The 25100-nt window shown below is 44.5% G+C and overlaps 1 protein-coding gene across 8 annotated transcripts in view; it reads right to left on the bottom strand.

Annotated features, from left to right (window-relative positions):
* Positions 1–5485: 5485 nt before the first annotated feature.
* The window catches only part of TTC7A (tetratricopeptide repeat domain 7A), a 179685-nt gene continuing 160070 nt past the window's right edge, over positions 5486–25100 (bottom strand). For all 8 annotated transcript variants that reach the window (XM_074818080.1, XM_074818076.1, XM_074818081.1 and 5 more), the window contains one exon: positions 5486–11210. In XM_074818080.1, the coding sequence (XP_074674181.1) occupies positions 10989–11210 (222 nt within the window). In that variant the 3' untranslated portion in view covers positions 5486–10988. The remainder of the gene's footprint in view (positions 11211–25100) is intronic.

The following is a 25100-nucleotide window of genomic DNA, read 5'->3' as shown; positions in this document are numbered from 1 at the left end:
GCACAGAGTTGCTTCTGCCTTTGCTGTCAAATACAAGTCATTGCTACATCATGCTTGTATCTTACATAGCTGTAATTATAACCCTGCAGAGTAAATCAGTAGAAAGCAAAGGTTACTGACTTCCACTGACAGGTTCCAGGTGATATTGATACAAATGGAATAAAACTTTGGCCTTGAGGGGAAGGCTTCAGCAAAAGGCTACTTCTAATAATCAAACCTATTGTACAAGCCATGTCATCCTGAAATGAATTGACAGGTAATATTAACCCGACTGAAACTCCAGCCTCTTTACAGGTCCGAAGGAGCCCTGGCACTGCCTGAAAAGGCTGGGGGTTGGGGGGTGTGTGTGGGGGACACGTGGTCCTGAGGACAAGCATGCTCTATCTGGTAGCATATCTGAGTCTTGCAATTACTTAACTGTAGAGTAAGAAGACAAAAATTTTGCTGCTTCTGCATATCTACTGCTTTATCCTTGTATGTTGTAAATTTGGTATGGAACAGCTGCTGGCAGCGGAAGAAGAGTTAGGTATGGAGGGTGTTGCAGATACTGCCTGTAAAATAAGTAGAAAACCTGGAAGAGGGCAGGGGGAGGAATCAATATGCTGGAGAGAGTAAGATCTGAATTCCTGCAACCTCTGTGCTCTGATGTTTCACTTCCACCTTAGAAAAGGAAGCAGCTTGTAAGAAACTGCTAATTTAGATAGGTTATGTATCAACAGACTTCAGTCTCCTATGAATTACATGAACAGTCTTATTTATTGCTGGAGGTTATAACAGGTTAACCCTGTGTATTGGGACTGTAAGATTTCTCAAGAGCAATACAAAGTGTTTCACACATGAGCTGAACACCTGAAGTGTCTAGTCTGTGAAGGCTCCCGATCCAAACGCTGTAATTTGCAAAGACAAGTGAAGCAAGGTTACTTATTTCTGGTGGAGAATTACAAGAACATACCTTGTAACTATTTAGATTTTTCTCCTATAAGAGGAAAGGGAGGAGAAGATGATACTAATGTTGATTAGTGGTACGTCATTCTTTTCTGTAAGAAAAACCAATGAATTTTAGAAATGTTCTTTCTAGTGAAACCAAAACAGCTCTGATTTTGAAACTGACTTCATTGACCTGGAGCCAGAGTACAATGATTCGTAAGTTGAAACTAAAACTAAAACATAACTTTGTAATTGTATCAGCATTATCTGGTCACAAATGAGTATTTCCTAACTGTAACAGTGGAATTCAACTCTTGAACAAAAATTCTTCCTGGATACTGAGCACCTCTTTATATTTTAGGTTTTGCATAATGAAGTCATGGGACCCACTGTATGTGGACAAATATCTCTTTTGATAGTAGGTTGATACCAACATCTTTCCTTCGTGTGGGATAATTGGAAGCACAGCTGCTTAGTTAGCATTTAGGTTTTCCTGATACAGTTATGAACATGAGTAAAAATGTGCATACATGGATTTGAGAAAGTGGACAGACTGTCAAATCCATTGATCGAATGTTCAAAGAGATAAAAGTTGAAGACATTTTTCAATGCTGTAAGACAGCTGTTAGTCTCTAATTCAATAGTGAATGGTGAGCTGTAGGTGATGAATCCTCTAACTGCTCTTTTGCAAAATGTGCATACTCCTTGTTTTTACAGATTACAGGGTTTCTTTGTTATTCTTTAAAGTTTTTCAACATGCACACATTCTCATCTTCCACCTCACTCTCCCAAATGCAATCATCTCTGTGTGTGATTGACCTAAGTGATCACCATGGTTTCCAATTCAATTCAGGTCCCCAAAGAGGTCTTTTAATTAAGAAGCTCTAATAGAATCTCGGAGAAAACTTCTAAGTCCCCAGGCTTCCGGCTGTGAGCTACAGATCCCAGGGGTGTCTGTGGCCAACTAGTACAGGACCCCCAACATGTCCCTTTTGGAGAGGTCATATCCTATGCAGAAATTTGCATAAGTAAATCTTACAGATGCAGACATCCCATGGAAAATTCCTGGGGATCACAAAAAGTTGAAAAGCTCTGCCTGTAGTAGGCTGCTGTTGAGCAGTGGGTAGTGACTGAGCGAGTGGGGAGCTGGAAGCAGGTGCACACAGAAATGCCCACGTGTGAAGCTCTGACCACCGTTCGTGTAAGGCACTCTCCACCTACCTCACAGACAGATCAAGCTCCACCACAGCAGCAGCACAGGGAAGCTCTGCCAGTGCTGCCGGTGCTGCGACTACAGGACTTCACTAGTGCTTTGCTATATGTAAAAGTGCACTTGTTTTGGTAGCAAGACCCAAAATATTTAAGAACTAATTTTTACCCAGGGTGTGTTTGAGCCAGCCACAGACTTTAATCACCATCACCTGAATTGCAGACGTGTACATGGGTGGGATTTCCAAAAGTACTTGGGTCTGGTCTGTATTTATTTCAGTGGGGACAATCCCAGCTTGTGTGCGCGCATGTGTGTGTGCACATGTATGTGGAGCAGTATATGCTGATGTCTACTCATGCTCGTATTAATCTCCAGGAAACAACTTGTGCTTGCTGGACTGGGGATGTGATGTTTGGTAATGTTGTGCAGAAGCACTTGAGAACGCTTTCACACCGGGAACTCCAGTATTAGCCATGTATGAGAATAAAAAGTGGGACTGAAAAACACTTCTAAATTCTTTCAAGTATGGTATTTGCTGAAAAGCAAAGTCCCAGAAAACTGGAGCCACTTATAAACTTGAGATAACTTTGGTGAATAGTTCTTGGCTGGAAGACAAAATGGAAAATTTAAATGTTCTGTGTAGATTGTTTCAGGATTAAACATCTTGAATTTTTGTTTCAAAATGCTCTCCCTTCTGGCAATTCTCTCAAAACTTCTGGTCATATAAAGCTGAGTTATTGAAGATACTACTTGAGGACTCCTGTCAGAACAATATTTTGGGTTTTTTTTTTTTTTTAAAGCTCTTTATTTAGTTGAAAATCTCTGAAGTTTTCCTTTGGAATGTAGTTTGAAACAAATTTTTTTTTTTCAGCTTATTACTTCTCGGGTAGCTGGCTGAATGGAAAGTGCTTTTCAAATACCCAAGAGGGGACGATGGGAAAACAGAAGGAATCCATAAATAAAAGCTTTGGTTGTGATAAGTCTTCTCCCCTTGACACAGCAGCACTCCAAGGCCAGACCTGGACCACTTGTACAGAGGTACCTGTACCTTTCTGTATCCTGTAGTTGCACCAACATGTGTCTATGGGCCACTCTGCTGATTTATGGAAGAAGTCATATACACTGCATTAATATAATGAGTGGAAACTTCCCTTAGCTCTCCCTCCAAGAAGAAACCTGAAAAAAAAGGGGTTGAAGTAGGACTGCACCATGCTGTGACTAGGGCACAGTAGTCATGGGTGGGAGGCAGACTGCAGGAAGGAACCAAACCCGAGTCATAATAATTCAACCAGTTCTGTGCAGAAAACTGCCCCTCTCTCAGCTCAGACTTGGTTTTCCATCTGGTGAAAAATGGGGATGAAATACCTCCCTAGCTACCCTTTGAAAAACACTTTCGTACCCTCCAAGGAGCTACAAGAACAGCATCATTATAACTGGGAAATGAATTGCTTGCTTGCTGGGTTTAGCAGCTTCCTGTTTTGGAAACCTGAGATACCATCTCAAATTTCTATTTGTTGTCAGCCTAGAAGAAGAGCCTCCAAGGCTGCAAAGCCTCTGCTGAGGCAGCGCTTCATTTGCTAATTGTCTCTGCTAGACAATGCCATTTACACTGAGCACAAAATCACCTCTAACCTCCACTGACCAGAAAATCGTTATATCCTTGAACTCCCATCCTTCTGAAACAGTACGTGGCATTGCAAACTCGGGCTGCGTATGTCAGATCCTCTCACAGAACAACAAAATACAGGAATGCTTATTGCTGATTAATTCACAAACATCCCAGTTTCCAGACCTAATTATCGTAAGCAACTGCATTATAAAAAAATGTCTGACTTGTCATACATAATGGAATGAATCTTCTGCTTCGAGGACCACCACGCTGTCCTTTGAGAGGCAACAAGAGCTGGGCACAGGACTGGCATCTGCTGTAAGCACGCTGTGGAAGGGGCTAAGGCCTGTGCTCTCAGGCTGGACTGTGGGCTCTGGCTATGGCACAGGGGAGAGGCAAAATTAAGGTTCAGAGAGGCCTGTAAGGCTTTTTTCCTCCATAATTCAACATTTGCTTAACTTGGAGCACTGAGAAAAACTTTGGATCTTGCTCTTCAGTTGGTGGACCTGTGGGGATGTCTTTGGCTGTGAGATGTTGCTCTTTGTTTTGGAGACAACATAGCAGAGGAAACTGGCTTGACAGCCACAGCTCAGTTAAATGCTGTAGTGACTGCTAATGGCAACAGAATAAGACAGTGATACCTCAGTCTACTTTCTCTAACACCAGTCTTTAAAGATCAGTAGGTTATGTGTGTATTTTTCCTTTGTTTCAAAGACTGGTTCAGGCATATCTGACTGGGATGTGACATCTCCCAAGGGATGTGGTTAAACACAGACAAAGTCAACACTGCAGCTTTGGTGACTCCACAAAAACCTGACAGCCAGACTGTCATGGAAGTGAGTATCTGGGCAGCAGCGACACTTCTCATCTCTTCCCTTGCTGTTTATGGGACTGCTAAATATCTTGCCTTCACATGAGACAAGAATATACTGTAGGTATCCGAGTTGGTTTTACCCATTCTGCAGCAGAAAGACAGAAGCAGAGGTATGAATCAATTATTAAAAACTATATAAATATATATTAAATTATTTTAAATGATGAAATTATTCTTAATGACCTTTCAAAGAGTATCATGTCAAAATTACCACTGAAATATAACTCAGTTCTCTGCAAGGGAAGAAGTGATTCTGAATTAAGGGTGGAGAGTACCCAAATCATCTGGAGCTCCTCCAGCAAAAATGAAGGTCTAAAAGGTTTATTTCCTTCCCATTTAAACAGAAAGGGAATATTAAACATCTGTGTAATGAAGCAATGATAACAGGCAATGTACCAGCACTGGGATGGAAGCAAAGACTAGTGGTCTAGAGGGAGAAATTCTCCAGTTTTTGTTGGGGTTCAGTTCTATACCTCCAGTTGGGCTCCTGCTCAGAGGGGCTATGGCAGCCTTTTCCCACCTTCCATCCCTCACAGAAACCCCACACCACTGTTTCGCTTCCTCTCTGTAGCGTGGGAAAGAGAGGGAAAAGTCAGAGATAGTATTTTGTTCGCTTTGATTTCCAGTTTTTAAGACTTTGTACTAACAGCTGAAAGACTTAATTCTGTTATTGCCACAGAGGAACCCCGTTCTGCTTGAGTTATACTGAATACGAGTGTAGCCACACTTATGAAGAAATGCTCTTCAAATACCCTGTCCTTCATCTCATTTGAGTATGAAACTAAGGGGCTGGCTTTTTAAGATGGCCCTCTTGAAGCTTGCCCAAAAGATTAATGTGTAAATGCAAGGAATGCTCTGGAAGCTCTTGAATGGAGACATTTTATTTCCAAATAACCACAGGAGTAACTGTTTGTAGCACAAAGGTGATTAATAGCATTGTGGACAAAATACGGTGAGTCCCTAAACTTGATGGCATAGTATTTGCATATTACCTCGATGTTAGAGTTTCTCACACTACGTTTGTTTATTTTTACTGGAAGAAGCACAAGAAAAGCATGATGCTTGCTTAAATCTCCATGAATCCAAACATCTGAAGCTACATTACTCCTTTTTCCTGGCTGTGTTCCTCTCTGAAACCACTCTGCTTGCATGCTCACTCTCGTTTTTCCCATGAACTACAGGGTGTAGGCCAAAATACCCTTTGCAACTGGTAACTTGCTAGGCACACTAGGTTCCAGTTAATATAACAAATGTTTTTTTCATAATGCTTGAAGCATCTGTGGCATGAATATATTAAAAATCCTGAAATTGGCAGGAAATATGAGGAGCAATTTTTGTTTTTCACGGGGTCAATTTTATTAATCTGGTGAAAACATCTTACAATGGCAAAAAAAGTGAAGTTACATGGAAAACCTATTCCGACAACCGTGTTAACAGTATTCAAGTGGCGGGTAGGAGACGCTCATACATGTGAAAACTGAGCACCAGCTCGGGGAGGTTCTTACTTGTATAACGACAGGATGCTCTGCAACGGTGCGGTGTCATGTCCCTGTCAGTGGTTTTAGCTACGGACTGGCATGTGTTTCTCTGGGGAAACGAGCTGAATCTTTTAGCATCCACTTACTTGGGAACCTGCGTTGGTTTGCTGGGGCTGAAGGCACGAGCCAGTTCATTAAAGGCAAAGTCGAAGGAACCATCTCAGCAGCTGCTGGGTCAGTCGTTACCTCCCCTCCTGCCAACATCACCAAACTGACGGATGTTTCAGCTTCTCATTTCTAAGAAAATAACTCTTAATGTGACCATGCACTGATATCCTGCGGCACTGAACAACAACTTAACAGTAGGGAGACCGTCACCTGGAGCCAGGCTTAGGGAATGGTCAGAGGGTTGGTTAGACCAGCACAAGCGAGGGGGTGCTGGCAAACAAGACCATGTGGCTGGTGGCAGCAGCCACCTCACAGGTGAGAACCGGCACCAGGACAACGCTGATGGGCGCCCAGACAGCACCGCGGTTGTCCCTTTGGGCATAAAGCAGCTCTCCTTAGCCAAATACATGACATGCTGGGGGAAGGAGAGACGTTTCAGCTACACATGCGCGTTGCATAATTGTCAAATATGCCCATAATACAATGCTGTCAGAGGCAATTATCGCTGCAGCGCGGTTGCTCTGGGAAGCCTTCCTCTCCCAGGCTGAATTGCAACTATCAAACCTCGGTTGGTTTGGCTGAAAAATGATCATGGCAGTGATATCTTTTCACTAAAAAGGATTGTTTCCCACTCTGCTGTCATTAAAATGAAATAGAAACTAACCAAACACAGTCTTCACCAAGATTGTCTGAAAATGGAACATTTTTTGGAAAAAAGAACTGTAATTCAAACTGCAGCAGTCAGTGCTGTGCCTACTTTGGTACCCAGCCAGTGAATTTTAAAGTAAACACCCTCCAGGACTGTTCTCCATTTGGATTTATTAGTCATTACTAAGAAAAGATAATTAGCACTTCTGAAGCATTGTGATAATCAGTAGCATGAACTGTTACCCATAGAAACGGACTGGCGTACTTCTGCAGTGCAAGAATATGGCAGCTCCGTTGTACTCCCTGTGCAGAATGAGGACACCAGTGGGCAGATCCTCAGCTGGAGGAAATGCTCGTAACTACCAACAACTCCCGTGGAGTTAATGAGAGACTACACGGGGTGAGGCAAGGAGGGGACTTGTTTCCTGGCCTGTTGGGCTTCTCCTTCTGTTATCCTGGAGGCAGAGTAATTTTTGTTACAATATAAAAACCTTCTTGTTGGTCAAAGGCAACAGCAAATACCGTTTACTGTGCAACAGAAAAAATAGAAGCTAATTATTTTTCTTTTGTATGCACCCTGCCAACACAAAGGAAAATAACCTTGTGGTGAAATGAGAGGAACCTGGGTGTGTATCTGGATCCTTTAGGCAACGCCTTTTTTCTCTTCCTCTTTCTAAACTAATGAGAAAACTCTGTTGGACTCAAAGTCAGTGCTAAAACCTGCAAAATTAGTATTTTGCTTATTGTTCCCCAAACTACCATTACTTATGATCATTTGTAATAGTCATACGAGGGATGGGATGTAAACCTTATGTTCTTAGCCTCAAACCCTGAGCATTGAACATGCCAGGCTCCCTGCTATACAACGAAGCATTACTTACTGAGCTCAGGGAAGCAAGTCTATTAGATTTATCAACGTTGCAAAGACTATAATACATAGGCTTGTCTGAAGTACTTGTCTTTGCTTTTCTGTACCTGGAAGTATGAACAAAATCCATGCTGAAGAACAGAGGTAGCATGTAAGTTTGGGAAGGCTGCTGTTTTGGTGAGCACTAATGACAAATGCAGCTAGAGGATTTACCCCCCAGATACTTGCAAGCCTGCAACAACCGCTCTCTTTCCTGCACTGTACACAGCATTTTGGGCCAATATAACACCCCTCCAGCCAACAGGTGCTTCATATCCTCTGGGGAGCATGTAGCAGGTCTTGGGATTGAGTCCAGTATGCATGTAAAGTACTTTGTCTGCAACTGTTGTCGGGGCTGTGCTGGCAGAGGGTACCTTACCCATGTAATTCCTACTGATGCTGGTGGCATTTACTCGTGTACGTCTTCCTTGCCACACCTGGAGCAGAGGCTCTTAGGACTGCAATTCCAATGCCAGTAACACTCACTAATGCACACGACAAACATGGGACCACCCCGGCAACATCTGACTGGTTGATGCACTCAAACTATGCATCCACATTTGCACCTCTCCTAGGAAGATGACTGCTGTGGCAAGTCTGATTATCACCAAGATGAAGTTTGCCTGGTGGCAAAAAATGTGATGGGCTGGTGGCTGTTTACAAGCAACGCATGCAGAAATAAATGAGTCTGTGAGTGTTTGCTTTTCAGCTGCTGCCGGGAAACAGGCACCCTCCTGCCAGGTCACAGACCGGCTATGTTACAGACCTCTTAAAGCAGTTCCTCAGCCGCAGAGGAGGTTGCATAGCTTGTACTCAAATAGCTGTCCGGCACACAGAGGTTGCTATGGCAGCGCTTTACAGATATACGTTGCACAAGCAAGCGGTGATGTCGGACCACACCGACTCTTTTTTTGTGTCTTACACAGAAGGCTTGCTCCCACCCTGAGAACTGTGGAGCAGAACAAATATTGGAATATAATATCTATCTATATATATCTACTTAAGTCTATTGTCAGATTGCATCTGACTGTGGAACTGGGTTTAAAACACCTGGGTAACAATTTACGTATTATATCAACAACGACATCTCTCTCCCTCCCCTTCCCCCTCTCCCACCTGCAGTGCAGCGCAAGCCGACTTCACGGCATCCTTCACAGCAAAATGGGTCTCTGCTGCGTCTTTTTGTCTTCATGAAACTCATTTAATTCTGGTACTTTAACACCTACTCCTTCCTCTGCTGCTGGTGCTATTGCAATGAGAAATGTGGCCGGGTAACACTGTCTCCTTGGAAACCTGCCTCTGGCCTAAAAAGCCGGGTTTTTGTGCCTGTGTGGCACTGGAAAGCCAGAGACCTCATGGGCTGAGCACCCTTCACAGCTGGGCTGCTTTCACTCCAGATCCCTTGGTGAACAGATGAATAAGCTGAGCTATTGCTCCAGCATGATTTAATGAGAAAAATTAAAAATATTGGCCTGGGAGTGCAACAGGCTGCTGAGCGAAACCTGAGGGCAATGTATGTGCCTCAGCGCGGGCGCCTCGAGGAGAGGCTGGGGCAGGAGCTCTGGTGTGGTCTGAGAGCAGCATGAGGGGCTCACCTCTCCATTAGTCTGCACGTTTCCAAATAATTGTAAACAACGCTGACTTCAAGCCTGCTGCCAGAGCCTCAGGCTCTTTAAGAAATAACCCCTCCTCGTTTATTGCCTGAGGATATTATTATTTCTGGAATGAACTAGTTGCGGATCACAATACTGGGCAGAATTATAGTACAAAGTGTGTTTTAGTGCAAACCTACTTATGAAATAGTCACAAATCTTCTTTGGACAGAAACAGGCACAGAGCCCCAACCTTTTCTGTAGCAAAGTGCCTGCAGCTCATTTCTGCATCATCTTCATCTTGGGACTGGTCTGGCTCTCATGTGTCATGTGACAGCATGGCACAGCTCTGCCTCGCTGCCAAGGCCCAGGGGAGGCCAAGCTCAGCTAAGGAGCAGCTTAGCAGGGCGTGTGCCAGCCGTGTCCCCTGCCCCAGCCGTGCCAGCCACGAGGCGGCTGCGTGGATTAGGAACTCTTCACTCTCACATCTGATATGATACGCAAAATGATCCTGCTCTGCTGAGGGCTCAACTCCGTACCTCTAATGTGAAAATTCTACAGATAATCCAAAGATTTGGTTTTAAGAAAGAAGTAATTCATATATACACATACAGCCTTCAGTGTACTTTCCCTTAAAAGACTGCTGCCATCTTTTGTATCATAAAAAGATGGATATGAATATGTTTTGTGCCAGGAATGATAATGCAAGTAGAGCACAGAGTTCAGTCACTATATACTGGTAATCACTATATTCTTCACTAAAAGTGACGCAATGGTTTCTTTAGTAAGAATGAAGCTCAGAATTTTTAAGTAGCTACTTCATTTAAGGCCTTTCAATAAATATGTAATTGGAGATACATATATGTTTTTAATACTAGTTCAACTGTGAACTGATTTGGTCTTTGGTCTTTCTGCTTTTGTGAATCATACTGCAATAGCAGCTTTTTAAAAAAAAGTATTTTTAATTTAAATTGCTCTAGGCAAGCGCCACACTAAATATAGTGAGCATATGCAGTATATAAGAGCAAGGCAGGAAAAAGGATTATCAAAATAGCTGAAATAATCTTGTAAACGGCATATACTGCATGTATATATGGTTTAATTGTCATTCCTATCCTGTCAGATCTGTGTGGAGATAGCCACATACTTAAGCACAACTTGGTCAAGTTAGTTGGCGCATTTAGTCCTGTTTAGAGCAGGTCTGGGCTTTAATTCAGGGCTTGGGAGTTTTATCTTTAATGAAATTTGAAAGGTGCAAGTGCTTTGAACTGCTGTACTCTAGCATAATCTTTCTACAGTCACCTTGAACCAACACTCTGAAATAAGCCTTGCTATTAACTTTAACAGGAGGTTAGTCAGGCACCTGTGAAGAAAAAGGCATTCTCCATTTCTGCCTGTTGCAAATTCTTCTACAGTTAGGCTTGTCTCAGCTAAGCATGTAGACCTGAGCCCCGCCCTGGAATTATCTTGCCCACCTCCAGGTTACAATGACACTTTTCTGTTGGGCTTTTTCTTTATTTGTTTGGTTTTGGTGTCTGTCCACGGAATGAACGTGCTTAGCTGCAGGGCAAAGCTTCAAAGCTCCCTGGGTATGACAGTGAACGGGATGACAGGACTGCTGGATTCAAGGTCCAGAGCGGTGAGGAAGCATTCGATGGCTGCTTCGTTTTTCCCCTGAGCTTGCAAGACCTCCCCAAGGCTGTTCCAGGCCCTGTGACTGGTTGTCTGGATCCGGATGGCATCTCTGAGGACTTTCTGGGCCAGGTCCCTCCGCCCAAGTCTGCTCAGCACCAGGCCCTGTCAACAAACAAGTGACGAGCAGTTAACAACAGCACAAAACAGAGGAAGAAATGGAGCACCCTGAGCTCCCAGCAAGCTGGGTAGACATATGAGTGCAGGCGCAGGAGTCCTATGGGGGGAACTCCACCTATTTCTGGAGAAGAGAAGCCATCAGCTGTTACGCTCTGCTTTTTTTGATTGTGATGTGTAATTTAAAAAAACAATTGTGAAAATAGTTTTTTTTAAGCAGAGACTGATCCAGCACTGCAAGCACTCCTACTGCATGTTACCGGAGAGCGTATACTGGTGCTATATAGCAGAAAGGCTACAGGCCCTTTAAAACTTCCCTCTCTCCTTGAGTAGGTTACACTGGCTTCTGATCCCCAGGAAATTATAGACAGGTTCAGTTACACCCAGGATCTAAATTAACTCTTGCACATCTGGAACATCCAGCTGAGGCTGAGGTAAAGTCTTTCAGATCCTATATCCTGACCATACAGAAAGATCCTTCTTCTTAACAAATGGGGCTAGAGGGACACAGCCCCCTTCCAGCCTTCTAGGGGCAGGCTGTATGTAACAGCATGGGGCCCTCTGTCCTCCTGCACGCCAATGTAGATCCTAAAGCAGTGTGGGGGAGGAGAAGGATGGAGGAACCTTGTTTAAAAAGCTGTCCTTAGGGTAAGAAAAGACACAAGTGGGTGTAACCATCTGGAAGGAACAGGAGGGGGAGGATGAAAGAAGTGGTAGGAAGAACATGTTTTCCTATAGGGCTTGCATGGATGCGTCTGAACCCACAAAGCATCTAATGAGCCAGGCTCCCTTTTAATTATACAGCAGTCAACCACAAGGAGCCCAGATGGTCACGTGGGCTTTGCAGGCCACAACACATTAGTGGCATTTTTCTGCTTCCTCCTGAAGGTGCACAGACCAGGATGAACCTCCCACTAGTTTCATCCAGGTGTGGCCTGTGGAAGAAGCAGCCAACATTTTCCTGTCACCTGCCAAGCTCTGCATGGCCTCTGCCTGCACTCACCCGCGGAAATATTGGAAAGTGAGATGACTGCCTGACTTCATGCTTTGCCTGGGACTAAAAGTAGTATGTGGATGAATATATATATAGAGAAAAGCATCACCTTCACCTTTAATGTGTCTAATTGCCTGTAGTTGATATGAAGACATAAGAAACCTGAAATCTCTTGCAACTAGAACCCAAGTAAATTTCTGATGAAAGAATGGTGATGCTTTTGGAAGCAGTGAAGATTTTCCCTTTGCCTTGTTTTGTTTGCTTTTCCAAAAGTGCCATTAGTCGTAGGATGCATCAGCATGACTAAGACCCTATAATCAGTGATAGTACTAGTACCTACAGAAACATATTGCTTTGGCTGAGAGAAAAATTAAGAAACACCCATTTAATCAAGTATCGGCACTACTGTGAAAAGTTTCAGTGCCCCTTTCTTGCCCATAACCTTGACCTGAATAATCAACTCAGTATCAGATCTGATTATTTAGAGATGCAGTGGGGATGTTTTTTCTTTAGGTTTCTCTCTCTGTTGGAAAATGCCGAGGCAACAGGGCATAATTTTACCGTCCCCTTGCAAGCAGGCACAGGTGGCACAGAGGTACCCCGATGGGAGAGGCTGGTTCCTCTGGAGGTAGCTGCCTGGAGACGACCGCAGGCACGTAATGACAGACTGGAAGGAATTTGTGCAATTATAATTTGAGTCACCCGCTTGGCAGGGATAATGAGGCATAGAAAGGGCAAGTAGTGTGGCCATAGCAAATCTGCTGCTAAGCCAAGAATAGACGGGAGCTATCTCACTCAAGTTTGTCCTCAACCACAAAACCACTCTTCCTAAAAACTCTTCCTGTTGCGCTGACCGAGCAGAGCTGACTGTGCTCTCTGGTGGCTGGGGACCCATTGCTGTCCTCACCCTGACACTAAGCGGCATCAAGCCTCTCGATGCTCCTGGAGGGCTGCTGGCCCCAGAGGCACAGGGGCCAGCGAGCCCGTGCAGCTGCTGCCTGTCACCCCTCTCCAACGAGGAGGGGAATTCGCTCCCCGGCTGACATCTCGCGCCTCTCAACAATGCTGCAGTGAAATCCACCTCATCGTAAACTGCTCGTGCAGCACAGCTCCCTTGTCTGCCCCAGCACCCGTGCTGGTCAAGGACCAGAGGCCGGCGTCACTTCTCAGTGCAGAGCTGCTGCATTTATTGTGACTGTGCTTGAGGTCCTTGCAGTGGGTTTGCAGCACTGGGAGGAGGCTGTACACAAACCCCAGGTACTGTGTTCACCTGGGGGAGATGCTGAAGCTGATGCCCGCCACTAAGTGCAGCACACATGAACATTTGCTCGTCGGGATTCAGTGCTTTCAAGCATGCCAGTTTAGTGAAAAAACATCTGTGAACCCTCAGAAAGGGTGATCTCAGGCTCTCCAAAGCCAGGGGAAAGCCTCTTGTTGATGCTGCAGTATACTGCATGAGTGAAAAAACTGCTCTATGGTTTTGGGAAGAAACACAGGAGGAAATATTTGCTAAAGGAGGTAAAGATTTCCCCCCCTCCTCCTTGCTTACATGCACAACTGTTAGATCCTAAGGCTGCCCAGGTCCACGGCCCTTCCCAGGCGTGCCCACCATCCTGCTTCCCTCTTGTTCTGACCTTGTCCCCTTCTTGCCCATGCGCCTGGATTTCCATGTGGTGTGGGCAAGAGGTGCTGGGCTTCAGGCCTCAGCCCAAGTGGAGGTCGGGGTATGGCCAACCTGCTGTCCAACCCAGGCCCCGCCAATTTCCCAAACCCCAGCACAGAGACCTGCTCCTTCGCCCAGAGTGAGCTGCGACAGATGGTGTCAGCCCTTCCAGTGAGGCTTAACTGAACCGGCAGAAATATGCTGCTGGATGTTTAAAGGACAGGTTGAACATCATTAATTCTGCGTGCAGGAGAGTTTCTTGCTTTGGGTTTCCTATCTCCCCTCCTCCCCACCCTGCCCCTTGCAAACCACAAGCGTTTTCTGAGAGCTGGAGGCGGCACAATCCCCAAGCCTCACAAAGACGCAGCACTGAGCACTTCAGTTTTTTGTTTCCCTGAGGTATTTGCACTTGAGAGCTTCTCCTTGCTACTGAATTTCTTATTTCCCCATGGAGTCTGGCTTGCTATAAACAATGCCTGCATGTTGTTGCTATGTAGGTCCAGCTGGAATCTGCCTACAGTGCAAAAGAAAAAAAATATATATAAATTCAGAAAGCCACCCACTGACAGGCAATTTGCATTTTTATCTGGAAGATTTTTTTTTTAAAAAAAAGATTTTTCTAATGAAAGTTCAGTTCCTGAGTTTCTATGGAAACTCATCTGCTTGGTGTGCATGCATAATTTCATAAAGTCAGATCTCAGGAAGATGAGCAATTAGTATAAATGCAAGCAGGAATGTGATTAAGGGTTTCATCCTCTTATTCCTGAAGATGGAGGGTGGGGCTGGGTTTTGTTGTCTTTCCTTGGTTCGTATTTGTGCTTTTGCCAAACTAATGCAGAAACCGGTGTACAAGGTAGCCTCACTCCTCTGCCACCTCCTGGCTATCACTGGCACTTGTGGTTTTGCCCAGATATTTTCCTCCCAAAGATGGTGAGTACGTCCAAGTATGGTCTCCTCTGTCAGTGTTGTTGGTACCGAGTCAGGCCCTAAGGAGCAATGAGGACAGGCTTCTTTTTAAACTCAAGCACATTATAAATAGTAAAAAACCCCAAACCGAACCAAAAGGTGCGTGGGAATCATTTTGCTTTCGAGCTCCTGTGGGCAGCATGTCACTAGGGCTCACACCGGGCCTGTCCTGGCAACATGCAGGCATTTCATGTGCTGCTCCCATTAATATAGCTGTGCAGTGCATGGATGCTAACTCACTCACTCAAGGAAGTCTGAGAGTAACTCACGCAGATTAATTTAATTTTCTTCTTTAGGTCTGAAGACGTACTTCAGATCTTGTAAACAGAGGCAGAGTAATGAAGGTTGTGTTTTCAAGCCAGACTGTAGAAGACGGCACTGAGCACTGGAAGAAATTCGTTCGAGGTGAAGGGCTGTGGCACAGCAAAGCTGGGACAGTCTAGTGGTGCATGAAGGCAGAGGGGAGATAGTGAATTCAGTTTGCTGATTTAGGGTGCCTCATGCTGGCAGCTGGACTCCTGAATTTATTGTTTTTAATTTCAGGGGACAGGGGATGCATATGAGAAGCTTTTTCAAAGGTATTTTTGAACTTGCCCGCATGCAAAATGAACAAAACCAAAACCACTTCTACAGTGACACTGGGTTGGACTCCCTTGCCTTTAGTGATGTGATACTTAGTAATTGATACTTGAGTGAGGCTATTTTTGTTTCAGAATAGGAGAACCATATTTCAATTTAAGTTAGATGAGCAAAAAAGTGACTTGTTTTCAATTTCCACTAATAAAGTGAGCGTAAATCCCACTTGAAGTCCCACTTCAGAGGCTGAGAAATTTCTGATCTGTGCCTTTATTTCCTTAAAGTTTGACAAAACCTCCTTAACAGTTGTTAGCTCATAAAATTCCCAGAAAAAAGTGCAGAAAAGATATTATGGAAGACTACGAAATAAGCCTCATGTACAAGCTGGAGTTTATTTTTAGTAATGGAAGTCAAAACTTCCTTTGCAAATGTTTAGTTCAAACACCTGATGAGCCGCAGGGAACTATCCTGAGTCTTGGCATCCTTGTCTCCTTTCACTAGGGTGGCACGGATTTACTTGTCCTTTCCTTTGAGGCTTGCGTTGGAAAGAGAAGTCCAAAAAACCATTTTATTTAATTCCTGGAAGATTGTTTTGTGATTTGTTTGCATGGTCATCTAATTCTTGGGAGAATCTTTCTAGGTGGACTATATCAATAATTTACAAATTTATTTTAATAATTACTTTAAATGCAAGTTCTCTCTTTCTTTTCATGCGACTCACATTCCAAAGTGAAATTGTCTCTGATGCTTTTCTCAACTGAGCAGAGCATTTTCGCCCATTATTGTCTATAACCCTAAGAAGTTTCCAGAATAAATTAGACTTTGCTGTTGAGCTTCTGCTAGTGTATTATTTAATTAATTTCAAGGTAAATGGGGTATCCTTACTGTCTACTCCAATGTATAATACGGACGTGTCACTAGTGGTTAGTAGGAGGGTAATCAGCAGCTGGCAAGATCAGGGCATGCTGCAGAAAAGTGCTCGTTCAAAACTGTGCTTATTCAGCAGAACCCTACAAAAAAGCCTTTCAAGATGCATTTGGCACTTGGTGATAACAGTCTCATGTAACAGAAAAATCCGCACTGCTACAGGGCAACATACGCTTCTGTAATTATTTAGCAATCAGAGTAAGTTGTAAGCAAAATCTGTTGCATAAACCATGAAATATCTGAGAGTCGTTTTGGAAAATGGCAAAGATTAACCCTGGAAGTTCTAGGTCTCCTAAAATAAAGACAGACATGTAACTAGCCAATTGCTCTGTGATTCTTTCCCCCTACATTCCTGACCTTTGCATTTCTGAGGAGCCAGGATTTTTTTTAAGCTGTAAACAGTGAAGTGAGTTTTGTTGTGCTGTCACTTAGCCATGCAGTGGCTGGCAGTGTGTGGGGTAGCTAATCATCCATTTTGCTGATTCAGACCAGGTTGTGGCGAACCTGAGCTATACATCTGAGCTTTGTTCTCTGAAAATACGCTGTAGGAATACATGGAGCACTCAGGATCTGCTCGCCAAACACACTGAATTAGAAATGGTATCTTTATTTGCTGCCCTAACAAAGGGTGACTGGGATCCACTTCTGGAGGAAAGCTAGTCCTTCAGTGTTTCTGCTGCCTCTTTTGTTGAGAGCAGCTTTTCCTTCTCTTCCTTCCCCCTCTCCATCTCCTCTGCTGAAGCTGCTGCATCCCCTGTCAGTCGGTGACGCTGAACTGCTGCATTTGATAACGCAGAGGAGGGGAAGGACAGGGGAGGAGAGGGAAGGCAGGCAGGGCTGCCGCAAAATGCAGCATGCGGAAAGGAAAAACGAAGGAACAGTACTGGAGGGGGGGAACTGGCAAGTGCTGGGAAAAGCAAAAACCCAAGTTTGCATCATGATCTGGTAGCACTTGTGCACTGCCTGTGGGTTTCAACTCAGTAGGTTCAACCCAGAGGTTTCAGCTCTGGTACTGCAGGCACCAAAGGCAGCCTAGCAGCAGATCGCTGCTTAAACTTCACTGCGGCATCTTCGTGTGCTAGAGATCAGATGAGGGAAGAGAAGAAATGAGACTGCAAGGAGGTATCAGGAGAGACAGGCCAGCTGAGCATGAAGACAGAGACGTCTTAAGCCCACCACAGACCTGGGCACAGAGATATGCTTTCCAACCATACCCAGGTAGCTTTGGCAGGGAGAGAAAAACAAGCAAAAGAAAGAAAAGCTCGAAAGTGGTGAAGACCCAATGAGAGGAACGTCCTCTTCCTTAGCTTGCCGATGTGTTTTTCAAGGCAGCGTATAATTGCAAGGCACCATCTTGCCCCGACCCCCCCACGAGGCCAAGGCAAGCCCCCCGCCCCACAGAAGGGAAGCACTGTGCCATGCTGCACTGCCCGCTGCCCAGGCTTGCTGTCTCTATTTGAGTTCATCAAACGTTAGCAGGGATGTTTGTACCGTGTTTGAAGCTTAAATGTGATAAAACATTTATTGACATAAAAAGCAAACCCTAAGGCAGCATTTCAAACCAGGAGGCTCTGATCTCTTCATAGGGAGGCTCATACAAGCCTAGGGAGAATGAAGAGTTTTTCTGCCTTGTTGAATTGTCGTCACTTAAGCTTCATTCAAAGCAGAATTGTTTGCTGCATGCTGAATATTCTCTTGATAGCTCTTGCTTTGCTGAGACCTACCTGGAGATGAAGCAGCAAGCAAGGAAACCGACAAGGATGCCTCGACCACATGTTTGAGTCTAACTAAATGCAGTATTTGTTTCGCACGCTCTTTTCCTAGGGAAGGCAAGATTTCTCCCAGCCCTGATCTTAGCAGTTGTCATAGTAATGTTGCAGTAGAGCGCACAGTAGCTTCAACTAGGACTCAAGCTCATGGTGTTGTCTGTAAAAAAATGCACTAAGAGAAGGTCCCAAACTAATAATAAATAGTATTTAGAATACATAGTTCATAATTTAAGGTCCCAATTCTGTTATGCACTGAACCTGCTTCTCTGACAGAAACCCTTGTTGAATTAGTGAGATTCAGCTTAGATATATACAAGTATCTCAGAATACGTGCAGAATCAAGACTGATCAGCATCAGCAATGACAGACAGAAAAGGCATGCAACATACATGCAGGATGCTGAAGAGGGGCAGCTAACCTGCTGGCTAAAGCACTTGACTAGAAAGGGGTTGCTGTGCTTCATTGGCTGCTAATGCATTTTGCATTGAATAATCTGCCATTACTCAGGAACAATCCAGAGAGCAGGGACAGGGTCAAGGGACAAGCTTTGCGAAACAGAACTCCTGGGTTTAAGTGTTCTCAGGCTGAGGAGGGTTGAGAACTTGCCTCTCGTTCTGCCGCCCAGGCAGCTCTCTGCCTCTGTTTTGATAGTAAGCAGGTGCCTATATTCTGTTGTACATAACAAGATGTTGCTGCATATAGCTGGGGAATGTCTAGGCTTAAGGCTTGGACACCCAATTAATCTGAGTGCCTACAGCGTGCTGTGGCTGATGAACAGGGAATTTTTGTCTGCTTAGGTTTCCTCTAGTGCCAATGCTGGATATTTCCCCAATTTTTAATGCACTGCTTTGCAACAAAGGAGGGGCTGATGTGCACATTTCCCATGCATGTTATCTTCTCCTCTCTGTACACAATAAATCTTGTCTGAATGTATGAGTCATGAACAGGTGATAACAGACAGCTTCAGCTCTGCCGAGGGTCTCTGTAAACCTCAGTCCCACAGAACTAATTGCCAGAGCAAGCGTTGCATTTACTATGTCTCTGAGGAAGGGTGTAGTGCAGCGAAGACATGGCTGACAGAAGCACACAGCATGCCAATGTAGATTACAGCAGATGTCTTCTGAAAGGAGAGCTGAGATATTTAAAAAATCTTAATTTGCTTAGTTTTGCACTACTGGCAGTCTCTGGGATAGCATGTTATTAATGACATCCTTCACACAACTACAGCGGGAGCCTCAGAGTGCAATACCACAGCTGAAGGCTAAGCTAGCTGCGCTGCTGGGAGACACAGACTGAGCTGGGCAGGAATGCACTGCTGTGGTCCAGTCAGTGCTCTGGCCTCTGCCCTGGTGCCTCTGATCCCACAAGGAGCATGTTTCCTTACAGAATCACCTAGGTTGGAAAAGACCTTGAAGATCATCTAGTCCAACTATTAACCTCACACTGACTGTTCTCAACTACACCATATCCCTCAGCGCTATGTCGACCCGACTCTTAAACACCTCCAGGGATGGGGACTCCACCACTGCCCTGGGCAGCCCATTCCAATACCTAACAACCTGTTCTGTAAAGAAATACTTCCTAATATCTAGTCTAAACCTTCCCTGGTGCAACTTGAGGCCATTCCCTCTGTCCTGTCGACTGTTACTTGGTTAAAGAGACTCAGCCCCACCTCTGTAGAGGAGGATGAGGTCTCCCCTCAGCCTCCTCTTCTCCAGACTAAACAACCCCAGTTCCCTCAGCCGTTCCTCATAAGACCTGTGCTCCAGACCCTTCACCAGCTTCGTTGCCCTTCTTTGGACACGCTCGAGTAATTCAATATAGTCAACATAAAATCTCCTATAAATCATGAACCTCCATGCACAAAGAGATTTTGCTGAATTACAGATAGTATTTTCTGTTATATGCTCAAAAGAGAATGAAGAAACTCATTGAGAAGATAAATAATTTAAGACTTTTGATAAATACTGCACATAACATCAGTGTAAATGGAAGCTTCAGCGACACTGGAGAGCTGTGATGTTTCATGTTTCCCATTTGTTTGGCTAGAAGGGACTTCTGCTTCCTTCTCCTGACTGTGGCCAGCTCAGTGTATCAGGTCTGCTTGCTAAAAACCTGGAAGTCTTGCTAGTTCCCATCCCCCTGTTTGTGCAGCTGTGTCTTAAGTACCAGGAGGCAACGTATTCTGTTATTGTGCTACACGCTATTTTATATACTATATTACTATAGTCTACCACTCTGTCCTGTCTTTAGTGTGATAACAGGCAGCCTAAATAGCACAGAATTTAAACTAATTATAACCGTTTTCCTTGACTGAAAAACTGTGTTTGAAGGTTGAAGTATAAAGGGGATAGTCATTCCACCCCGTCTCCCTTCTGACAGTTCCCCAAGCACTTTCTGAAATACCATTTATGAGTTCTGCTGTAGACCAACTTGACTATTACAATTTCTAGGCTTTAACTCAATCTCAGACCAAAGCACAGCATGAGGACAATACTGATAAGTAGAGATGCAGGGGTGTCTCGAGGGCTGTGGATGGGAAACTGCAACTAAAGCTAGCAATCTTCTGGAAGATCCAGCTGGAGCTCAGTGGAGAGGCACCTGCTGCAGGGAGAGATCAGGCCAAGGACAATGTTTTAGGCCTGGATGCAAGTTTTATTCTCCAGAGATGACTGAACCACCCCACGAACTCGGGGGGTTAAGAAATGTATCAGGTTCTTCTCTTGTAAGGTGTTACACACACTTTAGAGAAGGGATCAGAGAAGAGCTGGGGAGTTTTGTCTTTCAGGAATTTATTTTGGTTTCTAAAGTTACGTAAACAGAGCCTGAATAATGTGGTAATGAGCACCTCGGGGACATTGAGAATAACTTACCACAACAGAGGAACGCAAGTGCTTGGCACAGATAAACAGGAGCTACAGATTCCCTGGAAACCAGGATAATCCACCTCTGAGAAGCAGAGCACCAGCCCTCTGGCTAATGGACTGAAATCTCTGCGCTGCCAGTGGATCAGATTTGCTCCTTCCAAGGACCCCAGACACCCCAGCGGGTCCGATCTCTCACTGATGAGGGAAATGCGCAGTTCCCCCAGGAGAGGAAATGGCCACTCATAGGATCTAAGTGATGGCTTTGGTGCCAGAGAATCACTTATCGCCTTGTTTGTGATGGCTCCACTGTCTCCCCTGGATGGAGGAAGGAAGCCTGGCAACTGCAGAGGAAGAGAGCGGCAAAACAACTCTGTCAGCTCCTGCCTGGTACTCAGGAGCCTGATCCTGCTGCACAGCCAGGGATTTGCTCTAATGGCTGGGCTACTAAAGCTGCCAGCTAACTAGTGGATTTGCAGGGAGGATGGCAGTGGGGGATGGGGGTTTCTTCAGCAGAGGAGAACAAAGTGTTTGCAATTCCTTGGACAGTGAGTGAGCTGACACACAAACTCACTAATGTGAGCATCCAAAATGCTCATTTCTCCTGTGGGAGTCAGCGACTAGAGGCAAAGACAAGTTCTCTCCCTCAAGCTCAGCTGCTTCAACACAAAAATTTGAGTTAAGAGGCTGCTCTAAGGATTGCTTTTCCCCAAGGACAGCTTAGAGCAGTTATTTTGGGATATCTGAAGCGCAGGAACATTCCTGGGATTCTGCAATAAGCCTCAGAGTTGGGAAAACAGAATCTGCTCACCAACCGCAGTTTGGAAGGAGGCTACCAATCATCTCCAAAAGCCAAATGCTGCTTTACTTGGTCCTTGGTGGAGCTGCAAAAGGCATGTGCCAGACAGGCATTATACCTATTGGGCGAGCTTCTCTGAGGGTCAGATTAGAATCAGTTTTGATTGCTTTCTCCTCCCCAGCCCATAACCCACCTATCTGGGACTTGCAGAGTGCCACTGCTGTACCAACGGGCAGAAAGCAGCTGTCCTGATTACACTCAGCATGACTGGGGATGCTTCTGGCCACCACAGCCTTATGTACCACGAGCGTGCAATCACTTGACGGGGAATTCCAGTGGAGAGCACTGTCCCACAGGAGGCTACGTTGATGGTCCACCAGCAAGTGCTGCGCTGCTGACGTGCCATTTTTGGGAGGAGGTGTAACTAGCTATGTCACCCTGCAGAGCAGGCTGAAAATAGGATCGCACTCACTGTGCCATGTGGCTCAGCGGTATGTCAGGACATGTATTTTTAGGAAATTCCTCCTTTGGGCAGAGAGGGCGAAGTGCTTGGCCTGGTTTGCAGGCTGCTGGCTTTGCCCAGATCTCTCATGCTAGAGTGTGGGAGCATGTTAGCTACCAGTCGGCCTGTGGATGCCCTTAGTGCCTGGATATGGTGCTAGTCCTAGTTACCTATTGATCAGGGTGGCTGTGAAAGGGTAAAAGATGGCTGGTCTGCTGCTGTGCTTTTTGTTCAATGTATGCATACTTGCTCTCTCTTTACCGGTGCTTTTCAGAGAGGGAACTGACCTCCAACAGAGCAGGGATGGAGAAAAAAGTAAGGAAGATCAATGTCTTGGGAAGAATGTAGTCTCTGAGGAACAGCAATAAAAATGTACCTTGCAGAATGAATGTGTGAGGGGAACAGGGAGCTCAGAGAAGATAGCTCATGCAGAGAAGAAAAAGAGAGGGAGAGAGAAGGAAAAGCAGACAGTAAGAAGAGGATTTAAATAAGCTTCTGGAGAGGCAAAGAGGAGTCTGACTTCATGAGGTACTTTCTGGGTGCAGCATAATGAAAAAATGCAGTACATCTCCATGCCCAGCCAGTTACTGATGCATAGACAGTGCTGTGACTTGTCTGACCCCGGGAGAGGGGCGAGGTAAGGCAGTGCTCGACTCAGATTCGAATTCTTGTCTCTGACAGATTAACTTGCCGCTTCCTCTTTTCCCCAGAACATCACTCCTATCAGGCAGCATGTGTTCAGCTCCAGCATCTGGGTTGTGATTTTTTGGCAGCTGCACAAAATCTTGCTATTAAATCCCACCTGCCAGTCTCATGTCTGCTCCCACAGACCTTTGCCTGTTAGCAAATGCTTCAAAATCACTCTGCCAGGCACAGCATATCATTCTGCAATCCTACCTCAGGCAAAAACCCTCATGCAAGGGCTCCTTTTAACTTCAGTAGGCTGCAGGAGGGAAAGGCTGGAGGACAGGCCTCTGGATTACAGGCAGAAATATTCATTTAGGTTATGGTTTGCACTGCGTTCTTTTAGCACTAATGTAAACCAGCTATTTTTCCCCTGAATTATCTGAATAATACTATTTTGCCTGTGACATTTTAAGAAGCTTTCTTTTGAGATGTGTTTGTGCATACAGCTGTGCAGTAAGAGAATTTGTGAACTTTGTTCACCAGGATATGTTCATGCAAAGTCATTCTTCTCTTCTTTACAAATTCTTCCTTTCCCTTCTCTTGCTTCTTAGCAGTCCCAGATGAGCAATGCTACCACTGTGATGTGGTCATACTGTACATTGTTTCATTGTTGAAACAGTTCATTAGTAAACAAAATGCTGAAATACAGCTTGCTCATCTGTCCTGGATAAGAGATCTATCCACAGAAATAACTGCAATTTTTAATTCTGTATGAGGAGAGAGGACTTAAACTTCCACATAAATCATCTGCTATAATATTTCACAATCTGACTTTCCCCAGCATGAAACTAGGCAATGAGGCTGTGCTTTTGGTGCAAAGGACAATATCTCTTGGAGATGGTCTAAACTACTTGATTATGGTATCTCTAAAATTGCAAACAAAGGAGACAATCAGTGCTTTTTGATGTGGACATCTGTCAGCAGAGAAACAACTGCTAATTGTCGTGTAATAACCACACCAGACACTTCCATAGCAGTCATCTTTCTGGAAGTCAAGCATGAAAAAACCTGTTACTCATTCAAGCACCAAGCATATTTTGTCTGGATCTGGCTGCATTTCTGTAACTGCTTAAAACTCCAAAGTGATATGATGCTCTTTTATAGATGGATACTTGAGATCAAAATATTTAGCCAAAATATAGCAGTCAGTAATTGGTTTTCTTGGCATGTGATTAAGGTATTTAGCTTTATACTCTTAATATTTGCATTTTAGTTTTAGAAGCAATGTAGGTATACTGAGAAAAGGTGCTGATATTCTTACATAAATACAAGCACATGAGATTTGTAGAGAACTGGTTCAGCAGCAGAACTATCTAGTTTCACTTCACCATTCAGAGAAGTCCTTGCTCTTACAGAACACCATAGGAGCTGTCAGTTTGGCAGGTACATGGCTCTACATGAGCTCTGAACAATGCTAAAGTAGTACAGTGCTGTCTAAAAGCATGTGCAGGGAGAAACAGTTAATTCTTTTTTTATGAAAGGACAGACTCTAGACAGCCTGACATCTATAGTAACCATACATGTGATTTTCTAAAGCATCTGCATACCTCCTTTGCAGGCATGGGCTCATCATCCCGTCGCTTAATTGAAGAACATGGAAAAAATAGTTGCAACCTCTCCAGAGACAACAGGTAAGGGGGGATGACTTCTAATGACTAGTAACCTGAACCAGGTTTGAATTAACCAAAAACTTCTGTAGAGTATCTCTTGTTTAGATGGCACCAGAGCCGCCTGCACTACAGACTAGTTATTTTGGTTACATAGTGTGGCAGTAGTCTAATGACGGATACTCTATTTAGAGGAGGGAAAATTTAATTTTCTTTTGCCAGAGGAAAAATATTAGATCACCAGGAAAGAGGGTAAAATCAATCCCTCATGATTTTCACTAAATCGGTGAAAAAACTCAACTGCCTAAATATAATGACTTGGGTAACACCTGCAATCACACAGAAACATAAGATATGTTTTAGTGCTGTCCACAGACCTAAGCAAAAAAAAACCAACAACAAAAAAAATCACATCGTGAAGCCTTTTAATCCATATGGAGTGAAGAGGACATTTACAGAGCAGTACAGCCCCTAGCACTGCATCCATTCTTGAGTCTAGCAAAGCCCTTTCACTTTAATGAGGG

Source organism: Strix aluco, chromosome 3 (genome assembly GCF_031877795.1).
Source record: "Strix aluco isolate bStrAlu1 chromosome 3, bStrAlu1.hap1, whole genome shotgun sequence".
Classification (NCBI taxonomy): Eukaryota; Metazoa; Chordata; class Aves; order Strigiformes; family Strigidae; genus Strix; species Strix aluco.
Note: the sequence above shows the minus strand (reverse complement) of the source record. Positions and strands in the feature narration are given on the sequence as shown.